This window comes from Argopecten irradians, chromosome 7, assembly GCF_041381155.1.
Source record: "Argopecten irradians isolate NY chromosome 7, Ai_NY, whole genome shotgun sequence".
NCBI classification, from domain to species: domain Eukaryota; kingdom Metazoa; phylum Mollusca; class Bivalvia; order Pectinida; family Pectinidae; genus Argopecten; species Argopecten irradians.
In genome coordinates this window covers 843,828-860,306 of record NC_091140.1, presented here as the reverse complement: position 1 = coordinate 860,306, position 16,479 = coordinate 843,828, and the positions used below count along the sequence as shown (strand labels likewise).

At 31.9% G+C, this 16,479-nt stretch overlaps 1 protein-coding gene across 2 annotated transcripts in view; it reads right to left on the bottom strand.

The window, feature by feature from the left end:
- LOC138326982 (putative carbonic anhydrase-like protein 2) overlaps positions 1–15,558 on the bottom strand; it is a 52,069-nt gene extending 36,511 nt beyond the window's left edge. For both annotated transcript variants that reach the window (XR_011209010.1, XM_069272941.1), the window contains exons 1-4: positions 15,282–15,558; positions 12,638–12,829; positions 8,511–8,606; positions 4,950–5,019 (exon numbers count right to left, since the gene is read on the bottom strand). Coding sequence is in view for 1 of the 2 variants with exons in the window: in XM_069272941.1 (XP_069129042.1) it covers positions 4,950–5,019; positions 8,511–8,606; positions 12,638–12,829; positions 15,282–15,401 (478 nt within the window). In the remaining variant the exon portion in view is untranslated. The remainder of the gene's footprint in view (positions 1–4,949; positions 5,020–8,510; positions 8,607–12,637; positions 12,830–15,281) is intronic.
- Positions 15,559–16,479: the final 921 nt, after the last annotated feature.

The following is a 16,479-nucleotide window of genomic DNA, read 5'->3' as shown; positions in this document are numbered from 1 at the left end:
AAGTTAGACAAATTAGATCATTACAAAATAATTGTTTGGTTACGTCATCATCAAGTCAGACAGATTAGATCATTATAAAATAATTGTTTTGTTACGTCATCATCAAGTAAGACAGATCAGATCATTATAAAATAATTGTTTTGTTACGTCATCATCAAGTAAGACAGATTAGATCATTATAAAATAATTGTTTTGTTACGTCATCATCAAGTAAGACAGATTAGATCATTACAAAATAATTGTTTTGTTACGTCATCATCAAGTGGACAGATTAGATCATTACAAAATAATTGTTTTGTTACGTCATCATCAAGTAAGACAGATTAGATCATTATAAAATAATTGTTTTGTTACGTCATCATCAAGTAAGACAGATTAGATCATTATAAAATAATTGTTTTGTTACGTCATCATCAAGTAAAACAGATCAGATCATTATAAAATAATTGTTTTGTTACGTCATCATCAAGTAAGACTGATCAGATCATTACAAAATAATTGTTTTGTTACGTCATCATCAAGTAAGACAGATTAGATCATTACAAAATAATTGTTTTGTTACGTCATCATCAAGTAAGACAGATAAGATCATCATTATAAAATAAATGTTTTGTTACGTCATCATCAAGTGGACAGATTAGATCATTACAAAATAATTGTTTTGTTACGTCATCATCAAGTAAGACAGATCAGATCATTACAAAATAATTGTTTTGTTACGTCATCATCAAGTAAGACAGATTAGATCATTACAAAATAATTGTTTTGTTACGTCATCATCAAGTAAGACAGATTAGATCATTACAAAATAAATGTTTTGTTACGTCATCATCAAGTGTACAGATTAGATCATTACAAAATAATTGTTTTGTTACGTCATCATCAAGTAAGACAGATTAGAGCATTACAAAATAATTGTTTTGTTACGACATCATCAAGTGGACAGATTAGATCATTACAAAATAATTGTTTGGTTACGTCATCATCAAGTAAGACAGATTAGATCATTACAAAATAATTGTTTTGTTACGTCATCATCAAGTAAGACAGATTAGATCATTACAAAATAAATGTTTTGTTACGTCATCATCAAGTGGACAGATTAGATCATTACAAAATAATTGTTTTGTTACGTCATCATCAAGTAAGACCGATCAGATCATTACAAAATAATTGTTTTGTTACGTCATCATCAAGTAAGACAGATAAGATTATTACAAACTAATTGTTTTGTTACGTCATAATAAAGTTAGACAGATCAGATCATTACAAAATAATTGTTTTGTTACGTTATCATCAAGTAAGACAGATCAGATTATTACAAAATGATTGTTTTGTTACGTCATCATCAAGTGGACAGATTAGGTCATTACAAAATAATTGTTTTGTTACGTCATCATCAAGTAAGACAGATTAGATCATTACAAAATAATTGTTTTGTTACGTCATCATCAAGTGGACAGATTAGGTCATTACAAAATAATTGTTTTGTTACGTCATCATCAAGTAAGACAGATTAGATCATTACAAAATAATTGTTTTGTTACGTCATCATCAAGTAAGACAGATTAGATCATTACAAAATAATTGTTTTGTTACGTCATCATCAAGTAAGACTGATCAGATCATTACAAAATAATTGTTTTGTTACGTAATCATCAAGTAAGACAGATTAGATCATTACAAAATAATTGTTTTGTTACGTCATCATCAAGTAAGACCGATCAGATCATTACAAAATAATTGTTTTGTTACGTCATCATCAAGTAAGACAGATTAGATCATTACAAAATAATTGTTTTGTTACGTCATCATCAAGTAAGACAGATCAGATCATTACAAAATAATTGTTTTGTTACGTCATCATCAAGTAAGACAGATTAGATCATTAAAAAATAATTGTTTTGTTACGTCATCATCAAGTGGACAGATTAGATCATTACAAAATAATTGTTTTGTTACGTCATCATCAAGTAAGACAGATTAGATCATTACAAAATAATTGTTTTGTTACGTCATCATCAAGTAAGACAGATTAGATCATTACAAACAATTGCAAATGTCAATGACAAACTTACAAAGAATTAAACATTTTTACTGGAGCATTTGGAACAAATTAGATACATTATCAACACATCACGGAATAGAATTAGCCAAAATGACATTAAATTTGTTTTCTATTTCATCAAAACCCGTCTGCAGTACATAAAGTAAAGATTAATGTAACCAAATGGCTGATAGTGTACAGTCTGATATACGCTTAATTCAATATAGGTACTGTTCCCACGATAACATCTATAGCGATATAGATACCAACGCCGTATTTAGTTATACTAATCGCAGATTATAGGATCCTACACATATTGGCGAGGCGCCGGAACGACAGCCAAGGTAGCAACCCCCTCGGGTAATACCTAACTTCTTTAACTACAAATTGTTACCATTTAATTTCATTAGCGTTAGGAGTAGTCTCCTGTGAGATAATTTATCAATACTTCTTAAAATATGTTATAATCAAGTCTCAACAGCGTCACACAACAAAGGCCTCGCCGGTATTAGACAATACATTTACCTTTACACCATATGTTGTCTTCACTATAACTTATATTTACACGTCAGGTAATAGGTTTATATGTCTTTGTATTGCCTTTAATGTCTATTTTGCCTTGTACTGAAGGTTTTTTCTCGATTTTATCATAATGTTTCTATGGTTTATTATACACAATATCGTTCCTTCGGATACTAAAACATAACGGAGAGAACATGTTTCAAAGAATGACTTTAAAACACGTGGATGTACAATAGACAATATTAAATGGTAGAGTTTTCTATAATAACTGATCATTCTTGCCACTATTTCTACTTAATGTTTGTTACTGGACAGGTAAGGTAACATATTTACTCCATCAACTGTAGCTTATTCATTGTAGCCTCATTAGTATATAATTGATATGAACTTTTTAAGGTTTTACTACATCATTGCAGTAGCGTTCTTATATAATTGATCTGAATTGTTTGATGTTTTACTCCATCATTGCAGTAGCGTTCTTATATAATTGATATGAATTGTTTAATGTTTTACTCGATCATTGCAGTGGCGTTCGTATATAAATGATATGAATTGTTTAATGTTTTACTCGATCATTGCAGTGGCGTTCGTATATAAATGATATGAATTGTTTAATGTTTTACTCGATCATTGCAATGACGTTCGTATATAAATGATATGAATTGTTTAATGTTTTACTCGATCATTGCAATGACGTTCGTATATAAATGATATGAATTGTTTAATGTTTTACTCGATCATTGCAGTAGCGTTCTTATATAATTTATATGAATTGTTTAATGTTTTACTCGATCATTGCAGTAGCGTTCGTATATAATTGATATGAATTGTTTAATGTTTTACTCCATCATTGCAGTTGCGTTCGTATAAAATTGATATGAATTGTTTAAGGTTTTACCTCATCATTACAATGACAATCTTTTATAATTTATATGAATTGTTGAATGTTTTACGCGATCATTGCAGTGGCGTTCGTATATAATTGATATGAATTGTTTAATGTTTTACTCCATCATTGCAGTTGCGTTCGTATAAAATTGATATGAATTGTTTAATGTTTAATCAATCATTGCAGTTGCGTTCTTCTATAATTTACATCAATTGTTAAATATCTTACTCCATAATTGCAGTTTCATTCGTATATAATTGATGAATTATTTAATGTTTTACTTCATCATTTCAGGTGCGTTCTTATATAATTAATATGAATTGTTTAAGGTTTTACTCCATCATTGCAGTAGCGTTCTTATATAATTGATCTGAATTGTTTAAGGTTTTACTCCATCATTGCAGTAGCGTTCTTATATAATTGATCTGAATTGTTTAAGGTTTTACTCCATCATTGCAGTAGCGTTCTTATATAATTGATCTGAATAGTTTAAGGTTTTACTCCATCATTGCAGTAGCGTTCTTATATAATTGATCTGAATTGTTTAATGTTTTACTCCATCATTGCAATGACGTTCTTATATAGTTTATATGAATTGTTTAATGTTTTACGCGATCATTGCAGTTGCGTTCGTATATAATTGATATGAATTGTTTTATGTTTAATCAATCATTGCAGTTGCGTTCTTATATAATTTACATCAATTGTTTAATATCTTACTCCATAATTGCAGTTGCATTCGTATATAATTGATGAATTATTTAATGTTTTACTTCATCATTGCAGTTGCGTTCTAATATAATTTATATGAATTGGTTAATGTTTTAATCCATTATTGCAGTTGCGTTCTTATATAATTGATCTGAATTGTTTAATGTTTTACTCCATCATTGCAATGACGTTCTTATATAGTTTATATGAATTGTTTAATGTTTTACGCGATCATTGCAGTTGCGTTCGTATATAATTGATATAAATTGTTTTATGTTTAATCAATCATTGCAGTTGCGTTCTTATATAATTTACATCAATTGTTTAATATCTTACTCCATAATTGCAGTTGCATTCGTATATAATTGATGAATTATTTAATGTTTTACTTCATCATTGCAGTTGCGTTCTAATATAATTTATATGAATTGGTTAATGTTTTAATCAATCATTGCCGTTGCGTTCTTATATAATTTACATCAATTGTTTAATATCTTACTCCATAATTGCAGTTGCATTCGTATATAATTGATGAATTGTTTAATGTTTTACTACATCTTTGCAGCTGCGTTTGTAAATAATTGTAATGAATTGATTAATGTTTTACTCCATCATTGCAGTAGCGTTCTTATATAATTGATCTGAATTGTTTAAGGTTTTACTCCATCATCGTAAGGTTTTACTCCATCATCGTAGCCTTATCCGTATGTTTCCATTAATTTGTTTAATATACACACAAAATTTTAAACTACCAATGTTGTTTTCATTAGAAATACTTACCTTTAAAACGAACATCTTCTATATTTTCAATTATTTTTTCCAGTTCTTGATGGCTTAAATTTCCCCTTGTCTGGAAAATAAACGGTAAAACTGTAGAGAAGTTTGCGTACTGACATAAAATCAAAGAATTGATTATATCAAACTAAGCATACTTCTAGCTACAATAGAATACCTCAAATGAGACCTAGTGATCCGGATGGTGAAGACGAGTTCTATTTCACTACCCTATATATTACGACTTACAATACGAAACACAGCTAAGCATCACGACCGCACTTGGCTGATAGAACGGGCAGCTAAAAGAAGTTTATATATATATATATATAACTTTTTCATTTTGTTCATATACATAACAATCTATTTGAAATACCGGTGACAAGCGGAAACACTGGCTCGAAATACACTGTCATTTCAATAAAGTTATATATTTGTCAAATCAATATAATGCAATAGGAGAGCTAAAGAAAACAAATTGACGATACCACTGTACCAGATGATGCCTTTCTATACATATATAGACACTGCGGCCACAGAGATATTTTATCTGATACCAAGGAATACATTGAGGCAGAAAAGACTTTATTTTATCAGAATAGAGACACCAAAGTATACATTGAGGCAGAGAAAATTTTATTTTATCAGAAAAGAGACACCAAGGTATACATTGAGACAGAGGAGACTTTATTTTATCAGAATAGAGACATCAAGGTATACATTGAGGCAGAGAAAACTTTATTTTATCGGAATAGAGATACCAAGGTATACATTGAGGCAGAGAAGACTTTATTTTATCAGAAAAGATAAACCAAGGAATACATTGAGGCAGAGAAGACTTTGTTTTATCGGAATTGAGACCAAGGAATACATTGAGGCAGAGAAGACTTTGTTTTATCGGAATTGAGACCAAGGAATACATTGAGGCAGAGAAAACTTTATTTTATCGGAATAGAGATACCAAGGTATACATTGAGGCAGAGAAGACTTTATTTTATCAGAAAAGATAAACCAAGGAATACATTGAGGCAGAGAAGACTTTGTTTTATCGGAATTGAGACCAAGGAATACATTGAGGCAGAGAAGACTTTATTTTATCAGAAAAGATAAACCAAGGAATACATTGAGGCAGAGAAGACTTTATTTTATCGGAATAGAGATACTAAGGTATACATTGAGGCAGAGAAGACTTTATTTTATCTGAATAGAGACACCAAGGAATACATTGAGGCAGAGAAGACTTTATTTTATCAGAATAGAGATATCAAGGAATACCAATGAAAACATTTAGGCAGAGAAGACTTTATTTTATCAGAATAGAGATATCAAGGAATATATTGAGGCAGAGAAGACTTTATTTTATCTGAATAGAGACACCAAGGAATACATTGAGGCAGAGAAGACTTTATTTTATCAGAATAGAGATATCAAGGAATACCAATGAAAACATTTAGGCAGAGAAGACTTTATTTTATCAGAATAGAGATATCAAGGAATATATTGAGGCAGAGAAGACTTTATTTTATCAGAAAAGATAAACCAAGGAATACATTGAGGCAGAGAAAACTTTATTTTATCTGAATAGAGACACCAAGGAATACATTGAGGCAGAGAAGACTTTATTTTATCAGAATAGAGATACCAAGGAATACATTGAGGCAGAGAAGACTTTATTTTATCAGAAAAGAGATACCAAGGAATACATTGAGGCAGAGAAGACTTTATTTTTATCAGAATAGAGACACAAAGGAATATATTGAGGCAGAGAAGACTTTATTTTATCGGAATAGAGATACCAATGTATATATTGAGGCAGAGAAGACTTTCTTTTATCAGAATAGAGATACTAAAGAATACATTGAGGCAGAGAAGACTTTATTTTATCAGAATAGAGATACCAAGGAATACCAAGGAATACATTGAGGCAGAGAAGACTTGATTTTATCAGAATAGAGATACCAAGGAATACATTGAGGCAGAGAAGACTTTATTTTATTGGAATTGAGATACCAAGGAATACGAAGGAATACATGTAGGCAGAGAAGACTATATTTTATCAGAAAAGAGACACAAAGGAATACCTTGAGACAGAGAAGACTTGATTTTATCGGAATAGAGACACAAAAGAATACGTTGAGGCAGAGAAGACTTGATTTTATCGGAATAGTGACACCAAGGTATACAATGAGGCAGAGAAAACTTTATTTTATCGGAATAGAGATACCAAGGAATACATTGAGGCAGAGAAAACTTTATTTGATCAGAATAGAGATACCAAGGAATACGAAGGAATACATTGAGGCAGAGAAGACTTTATTTTATCAGAATAGATATACCAAGGAAAACATCGAGGCAAAGAAAACTTGATTTTATCGGAATAGTGACACCAAGGTATACAATGAGGCAGATAAAACTTTATTTTATCAGAATAGAGATACCAAGGAATACCAAGGAATACATTGAGGCAGAGAAAACTTTATTTGATCAGAATAGAGATACCAAGGAATACGAAGGAATACTTTGAGGCAGAGAAGACTTTATTTCATCAGAGTAGATATACCAAGGAAAATATTGAGGCAAAGAAGACTTTATTTTATCGGAATTGAGATACCAAGGAATACATTGAGACAGAGAAGACTTTATTTTATCAGAATGGAGATACCAAGGATTACATTGAGGCAGAGAAAATTTTATTTTATCAGAATAGAAATACCAAGGTATACATTGAGACAAAAAAGACTTTATTTTATCAGAATAAAGATACCAAGGAATACGAAGGCATACAGTGAGGCAGAGAAGACTTTATTTTATCAGAATGGAGATACCAAGGAATACATTGAGGCAGAGAAAATTTTATTCTATAAGAATAGAAACACATGTACCAAGGAATATCAAGGAAAACATTGAGGCAAAGAAAACTTTATTTTATCGGAATTGAGATACCAAGATATACATTGAGGCAGAGACGACTTTATTTTATCAGACAAACTGCAGTCACAACGATAACAAAACTGTACAGGGTTAGCTAGTGGATCCAGATGTCTAGTTCGAATAAATGAATGTTATGGAGAGTAAATGCAGATATGTCAAATAGATGTTTCAATACTTCTATGATAGAATGCTTTGCATAATAAAAGAAAACAAGCAAACATACATTAAACTACCTATTTATGGACCAAATGAAATAGATGTCAGAGCTTTGCAGACAATGCGCGATAGCACATAATGAATCAATTGTCGTCTGCGAAACTCTTGCATGTATAAACAGCACGAATTCCATCAAAACAACTTCATGCTTATATATATATTATGTTAAGGTTAGACAAAAAAAATCGTTTTTAATGATAATATATACCACAAGATGGAACAGCCATTTCGACAGCGATCACTTAACGTTTTCATTTCATTATAAGTGACGTCATAATTTTCTCGATTTGAGTACCATCCCTATCAAGATATACCTTACACTGGCTTGGGTAGTTTAAATACTGTTACAAATAGTAACAAGCGTATATACAAATGTAAATACTTAAATATATGTGTCGCAATTATCTTCCATCAACGTACCTGTACGAATACAGCAATGGCGGCGATACCGCGTGGTGATACGACGGCTTGTGAGAAATTGTGGTATAGATCTGTATTATAGGCAAGGAACTGTATCTGTTAATAAACAATAGATCTTATAAACACAAGGAATCACATCTGTATCTGTTAATAAACAATATATCTTATAAACACAAGGAATTACATCTATATCTCTTAATAAACAATATATCTTATAAACACAAGGAATCACAACTGTATCTGTTAATAAACAATAGATCTTATAAACACAAGGAATTACAACTGTATCTGTTGATAAACAATATATCTTATAAACACAAGGAATCACATCTGTATCTGTTAATAAACAATAGATCTTATAAACACAAGGAATCACAACTGTATCTGTTAATAAACGATATATCTTATAAACACAAGGAATTACATCTGTGTCTGTTAATAAACAATAGATCTTACAATGTATAAACACAAGGAATCACATCTGTATCTGTTAATAAACAATATATCTTATAAACACAAGGAATCACATCTGTATCTGTTAATAAACAATAGATCTTATAAACACAAGGAATCACATCTGTATCTGTTAATAAACAATATATCTTATAAACACAAGGAATCACATCTGTATCTGTTAATAAACAATAGATCTTATAAACACAAGGAATCCCAACTGTATCTGTTAATAAACAATATATCTTATAAACACAAGGAATCACATCTGTATCTGTTAATAAACAACAGATCATATAAACACAAGGAATCACATCTGTATCTGTTAATAAACAACAGATCATATAAACACAAGGAATCCCAACTGTATCTGTTAATAAACAATAGATCTTATAAACACAAGGAATCACATCTGTATCTGTTAATAAACAACAGATCATATAAACACAAGGAATCACATCTGTATCTGTTAATAAACAACAGATCATATAAACACAAGGAATCACATCTGTATCTGTTAATAAACAACAGATCATATAAACACAAGGAATCCCAACTGTATCTGTTAATAAACAATATATCTTATAAACACAAGGAATCACATCTGTATCTGTTAATAAACAACAGATCATATAAACACAAGGAATCACATCTGTATCTGTTAATAAACAATAGATCTTATAAACACAAGGAATTACATCTGTATCTGTTAATAAACAACAGATCATATAAACACAAGGAATCACATCTGTATCTGTTAATAAACGATATATCTTATAAACACAAGGAATCACATCTGTATCTGTTAATAAACAATAGATCTTATAAACACAAGGTATCACATCTGTATCTGTTAATAAACAATATATCCTATAAACAAAAGGAATCACATCTGTATCTGTTAATAAACAATAGATCTTATAAACACAAGGAATCACATCTGTATCTGTTAATAAACAATAGATCTTATAAACACAAGGAATCACATCTGTATCTGTTAATAAACAATAGATCTTATAAACACAACGAATCACATCTGTATCTGTTAATAAACAATAGATCTTATAAACACAAGGAATCACATCTGTATCTGTTAATAAACGATAGATCCTATAAACACAAGGAATCACATCTGTATCTGTTAATAAACAATAGATCTTATAAACACAAGGAATCACATCTGTATCTGTTAATAAACGATAGATCCTATAAACACAAGGAATCACATCTGTATCTGTTAATAAACAATAGATCTTATAAACACAAGGAATCCCAACTGTATCTGTTAATAAACAATATATCTTATAAACACAAGGAATCACATCTGTATCTGTTAATAAACAATATATCTTATAAACACAAGGAATCATATCTGTATCTGTTAATAAACAATAGATCCTATAAACACAAGGAATCACATCTGTATCTGTTAATAAACAATATATCTTATAAACACAAGGAATTACATCTGTATCTGTTAATAAACAATATATCTTACAATGTATAAACACAAGGAATCACATCTGTTAATAAACAATAGATCTTATAAACACAAGGAATTACATCTGTATCTGTTAATAAACAATAGATCTTACAATGTATAAACACAAGGAATTACATCTGTATCTGTTAATAAACAATATATCTTATAAACACCGATGTACTTGGAGGCAACCGTCATCTACAGTCTCCCCCAGGGGATGTCAGTTGACTATATACCATTCGTAATACTGACCACTTCTGTCACCACTATATAACTAATTATCTCGAAGAACCATTACACATACCCAGGACAGTATCAGCAACACATTTGATAACCCTACATATATTGACACGTTAAATATATTGAATTATCAGTAGCTGTCCGATCCCTGGTCGCTTCATATAGCGGAAATCAACTACCCTTCGTATCTACTGCAGCAACACAACAGGAAACAGGTCGTATACGATGTATATGTATTATTAGGGTAATATTAGAGAGAGGTCACAGATCACTAGATAACATTTATTTAATTCCACTACTTACATTTTTATAAACGTGTATATTAGTATAGAACCGTGCTGAGGGCAGATGGAATATTATTACAGAATGACTCTATTGATATTAACTATTTAAAAGTACTCAATAAGCAAAAAGAAGAAATCATTTAGATTGACAATTGTGTAGCGCCTCTAACTTACGATTTGCGACGATTATAGGTTATGGTAAAATATTCAGCATTCGAGTTATCTAAAAGAATAAAGAAATAAACCTTATTAATGAGAAATGATGGTATTGGAGCCATAGAGATCATTGCTAAATTAACTCTAACCTGTTTTTGACACCAGCTATATCTATATACCTACTAACCTACGGTAACTCATACGGAGAGGATGGCATAGCTAACCTAAAGGGTATGTTGTGAAGCTATACGTTACGTACATAACTCGGAGGGATTTAAATTGTACTATAAACGTAATTATTTTAAGGATGTACTCCTCTGAGAAGTCAAAATTTTCTTGTATTAAACTTTTTTGCTCATATAGATTTTTGGAAATAGGATTTCATATCATAAAAGAAAATGGAAGAAAAAACATATGTCCGTGTGCTCGTTTTTGAGCTATTGTCACTCAAAGACACCTAGTTGACAAAATATTGGATTTTATGGGAAATTTGTCGTTTTGACCATATACACAAGATATTAAAGCCACAATTTCCTAATGAGGTGTTTGATATGTATGGATGTTTGTAGAATTTATTTTCCAGTAGTCTTCTTTAAAAATATACCAGTTTTGATTAATAAGACTAATATTTTTCCTCAGAATAATAATATATGTTACCCCTACCCCTTAATTTTGAGCTACAAAATGCACCATTTTCAGCCATTTTTGCCAAATTTAACCCTTTATAGAAAAAGTTCTGGTATTAAACTTTTGTTAATATTTTGCATATCAATAGGGAAAGGGTTGTTCTTTCTAAATCAGGCAGAAAAATGGGGGGTCCGTGTGCTTACTTTTTTGGCCCATTTGAATATTTGTTATTTTTCAGTATTTTAGAGTAAAAAATAAAAGTGCTCAAATTACCATTAAATGTTAAAATTAAGTGACAAAAGTGTATCATTTCACACATTAAAGCTCAATATTTTGATTACCACGAACCCAGTAAAGATTTACAGCAAAAATTAGCTCGATACAGCTCAAAATACTGGCGCAGCGATGATTTAAGTAAAAACAATTTCAGAACAAAATGGTAAAATTGTGGCTCTACTCAAAGCGAAAAAAGACACAATTTTAAAATGACCGCCAAATGGACCATTTCTTAAAATCCCCGTATAAAAAAAATCTACTAAAAATAGAAATGTAATTTTTTGACAAAATTTGCAACTGGCAACTTGCTACAGATATTGATAGATTTTATTTGAAAATCTCATAACTTCTTTGATCTATGTCGAAACGAGACTTCAACGGGACTGAAACCTCAGAAGAATACAACCTTAATACCATCAAAGTTTAGCGTCATGTTGAAGATTGAACAAGTTACATAAGTAGTGCAGTGACTTATACTAACGGAACGTTATGTAGAAAATAGCACAACAATATGTACTTTAACAGTGCAATGTTAAATCACACATTTTATGATAAGTACTTTTACAGTAACACGACAAGCCCTATACTATAACTACTTAGACTCATACCTCAGCTGCGAATGGTTTGCCGTCAATGGTGTGTTCTGAGCCTCGAGAATCGTCCCTGCCGAAGTGAACCCGGATTTGGTGAAGTTTATAGGTGTAGGAAAGTGGACCAATGGAGAAAAGAATATCATCGTCCCGACTAGAATTGACGTACATAACCAAGGCGTTACCGAGATTGTGCATTGTCGAGGACACCTGTCAATGGAAAATTTATTTCAATGTAGAAAACAACGGAAACTCTAAATGTCGACGAGAAAATCTATTACCTGATAACCAATTGAAAATTGCTAATTTAAATCAAACAAATGTTTACTAAATATCTTATTCAATTTCTTAATGGAATAGGGAAACATGTATCTAAAATTATTCTGAAAGACAGCTGACCAGAAAACATAGATCCAACACAATGGCGTACAAATGAGTATACCAACCAATACAATATGACGACATCGGATTTCATATATAAATATCAGTTGCCAAAGTATTTGGTTTGCTTTTGAGACAGTGAATATTGCTACGAAATGTCGTACAAGTTATAGCTTGATGGTATTTGTCTGTAGTAACGTCACATTGGACTCGTGCCGACGTCACATTGGACACGTGCCGACGTCACATTGGACACGTGCCGACGTCATATTAGACACATGCCGTCGTCACATTGGACACGTGCCGTCGTCAGATTGGACACATGCCGTCGTCAGATTGGACACGTGCCGACGTCACATTGGACACCTGCCGACGTCACATTGGACACGTGCCGACGTCACATTGGACACGTGCCGTCGTCACATAGGACACGTGCCGTCGTCACATTGGACACGTGCCGACGTCGGATTGGACATGTGCCGACGTCACATTGGACACGTGCCGTCGTCAGATTGGATACGTGCCGACGTCACATTGGACACGTGCCGACTGGTCGTACGTCATTGTGTAGCGTAGGATTCTTATCAGTGACAGAAAGACATCAACTCCTGTGTTTGTTCATACTTCATTTTGCTTTAGACATGTCCTATCCTTTGTATAAGCATTTGTTGTGAAACGTAACTGTTCTGAATATTATTTTACACCTCAAGCTGCTGGGTCAAATAGGCATGAAACGGAATATTTCTGAATTCCTTTGGTGCATATAAGTCGCATATTCTATACGAAATAATAAAACTACCTACATTTAATATAGGGGGTAAAGTACTATATGTACGTGTGACAACCACAATGACCTTTACCATGACCTTTAGAAAACAATAACATGTACTATAATAAATGTCATCGAATTCATTATCAGAGTAAATCCGTCGCCAGGGAAACGTTATGTTTGTAAGAATCCTTATTGTTTCTACCCTTACGCTTGTCAATAATACAAAAGGATGTAGGTAATGAGCCCGGGCCGTTGTATGTTCCAGTTATATCACAGCTATGATTTAATGTCGTGGACATTGGACGACTACTCCTCATCATTACAATGGGGAACGATAATGTTGACACTTAAACACATTTAAAATACACAACAAGTCATCGTATATTGTTGTTTATTTCACCAACCATCAATAACGGGACCATTAACTAGTCAAATTACTCGTGTCTAACATTTACAAAGACCTTCCGATACAATGTATATCAGTTAATGTTGGTCGATATTTAAACGTTTAATATTTTCATGTAGTTATCATATGATGTAAGGATTTAGGTATTTACGAAAACAAAAGTGCAAAATACAATACCATTCGACCTGAACTTTAACAGTAAAAATAGTGAAAACCAAAGAAGGTTACCGGGGATTCTCTCTAAATCAAATGACATTCCAAAAAGCCAGAAAAACTTAACTACATACTGGCTTGCGACTCTCAATTGAAAAAAATGAAATTTTACTAATTTTTCCCTATACGTTGCATTCAATGTCGGATTTTTAGGAATCTAAATAACCATTACCACAAAATAGCTCAGTTTAATAGTTCCATCGATTTATATTAATTCTTATAATAAAAAACAATGATTTGGAAAAGACCATGACATATCTTGATCGCGTCAAGTTACTGAATTCATTATCATTGTTCCCAAAAGTATTTAAAATAGTGACGAAAAAAATAAAATTGAACATCAATATAAGACAGCTATTTGAATGTAAAGTCGTATGGTATATGACTTTTTTCTAATATTGTCAAAAAAAGTATTTAAAGAGGTCTACATATTTTAAAATAAGCAAGTTATTCTCTCTTAGTTTAAACTTCCCATATTTACCGAGTTTTGTAAAGTTCGTTTTCACAAAATTATTGAATAACTAAATCTTAATATTGAATCGTTTAAAATAGCTCTGAGATCTCCAAACTGTTCCGATCTATTCCGATCTGTACTGGTATTGTCGATGGTGGTCATGTGATGCAACTCGGTTTTTTGATATAATCCTAAAGTGTGAAACATACTGTTGACTGTGGCGGTTCTTTCAAAACGTGTGATATTTCAAGCATTCACCACTATGTCTATAGTATATTGGTGCTTTTATGAATCTGAACCATTATGTGTATACTCATCCATATTCACACGTTTTGTGTTTTATGACAGTTTGTGATGGTGGTGAAAATTACAAGAAATACAACTTTGTAGTGGTAAATGTCGCATGAAAAATCACAGGTTTTGTGTCAACACTGACCTTATTGCCCGATATCTTTATGTGTTTTAGTCCCGGATCAAACAGCAGATCCTCCGGTACTATGTTGACAGGCGATTGGTTTTTACCTCGGTGACAAATACTCCATTCTAATTTGTTCATAGTCCCCCAGAAGCTAGGCCCTAGAAAAAAGCAAAACAAAATTCAGAAATGTATTATGCTTAGGAATGTAATGGAAGTCTTTACAGAGGTAATGTCTCAACATTAAGTGAAAAGGCACATTAGGAAGGGGGCTTTTTGTACAAATGTTTCATTTGGGACCGCCATCAATAATGGCCCCGAGACGGCATATCACTGTTGTACCGTTATCAGTAGAAGCAAGGCCCCGAATCAGCACATTAAACCGCGCGCAGTTATCTACAAGTGGAGGTTAGTGTGTTGGCATGCTATCATAATAGATTTGTAGGAAGATTATTGGTAACGAATAAAAGTGCACACTAGGGCAGAAGGTGTGAGAATTGTGTATCACATCGGGGTGTGACCATGTTACATCATGATTGTCGACCATGTATCATACACAATGCCCATCAGTATCAAAGATAGATACAACAAGCAATTAAGATATAATGAACCGTTAACGAGAACAGATTTTCCAAAACTAAGGATAGTTTCATCGGTATGATTTGAAACAATTACAAGTTAATGATAAATCTGAATATCACTTGTACCACATAGCTATTTAAACTTAGACTCCATTAGCTGCTTTATCGATTAGGTAAGCAGAGGTGTGTATGGTAAGATACTGTACGCTGTTAAATGTGAAATTTGCCTCCTGCTGCATATAACTGAGATAATAGTATCAGGCTTTATGCTCTAATCCCATAGCAATGACACATTTGTTTGTGTTTAATTAAACTAACTATTTGATAAAGCGTACGTTGAAAGCAAATATTCAGTTGGTGTTTTAAACAGCACTCATAAACTGTCAAGTATTTATATATAGCTGATAAGAAACACAATGTGTTGACAAGATATTCAACCAGTAGCTTCAGTATCAGTGTCAGAAATCATTGTCAAAATACGTCATAGATTTATACACCAGGACGTTGTGTCTGCAGCAGGGAGACAATCAGGGAGTGTATGGATTCATCAATATGTACAGCTCTTCACTCTTATAACCATACACTTTTCATTATCAACATACCTTACATTACATGTATACGTTGCATGAAGCGAGTAT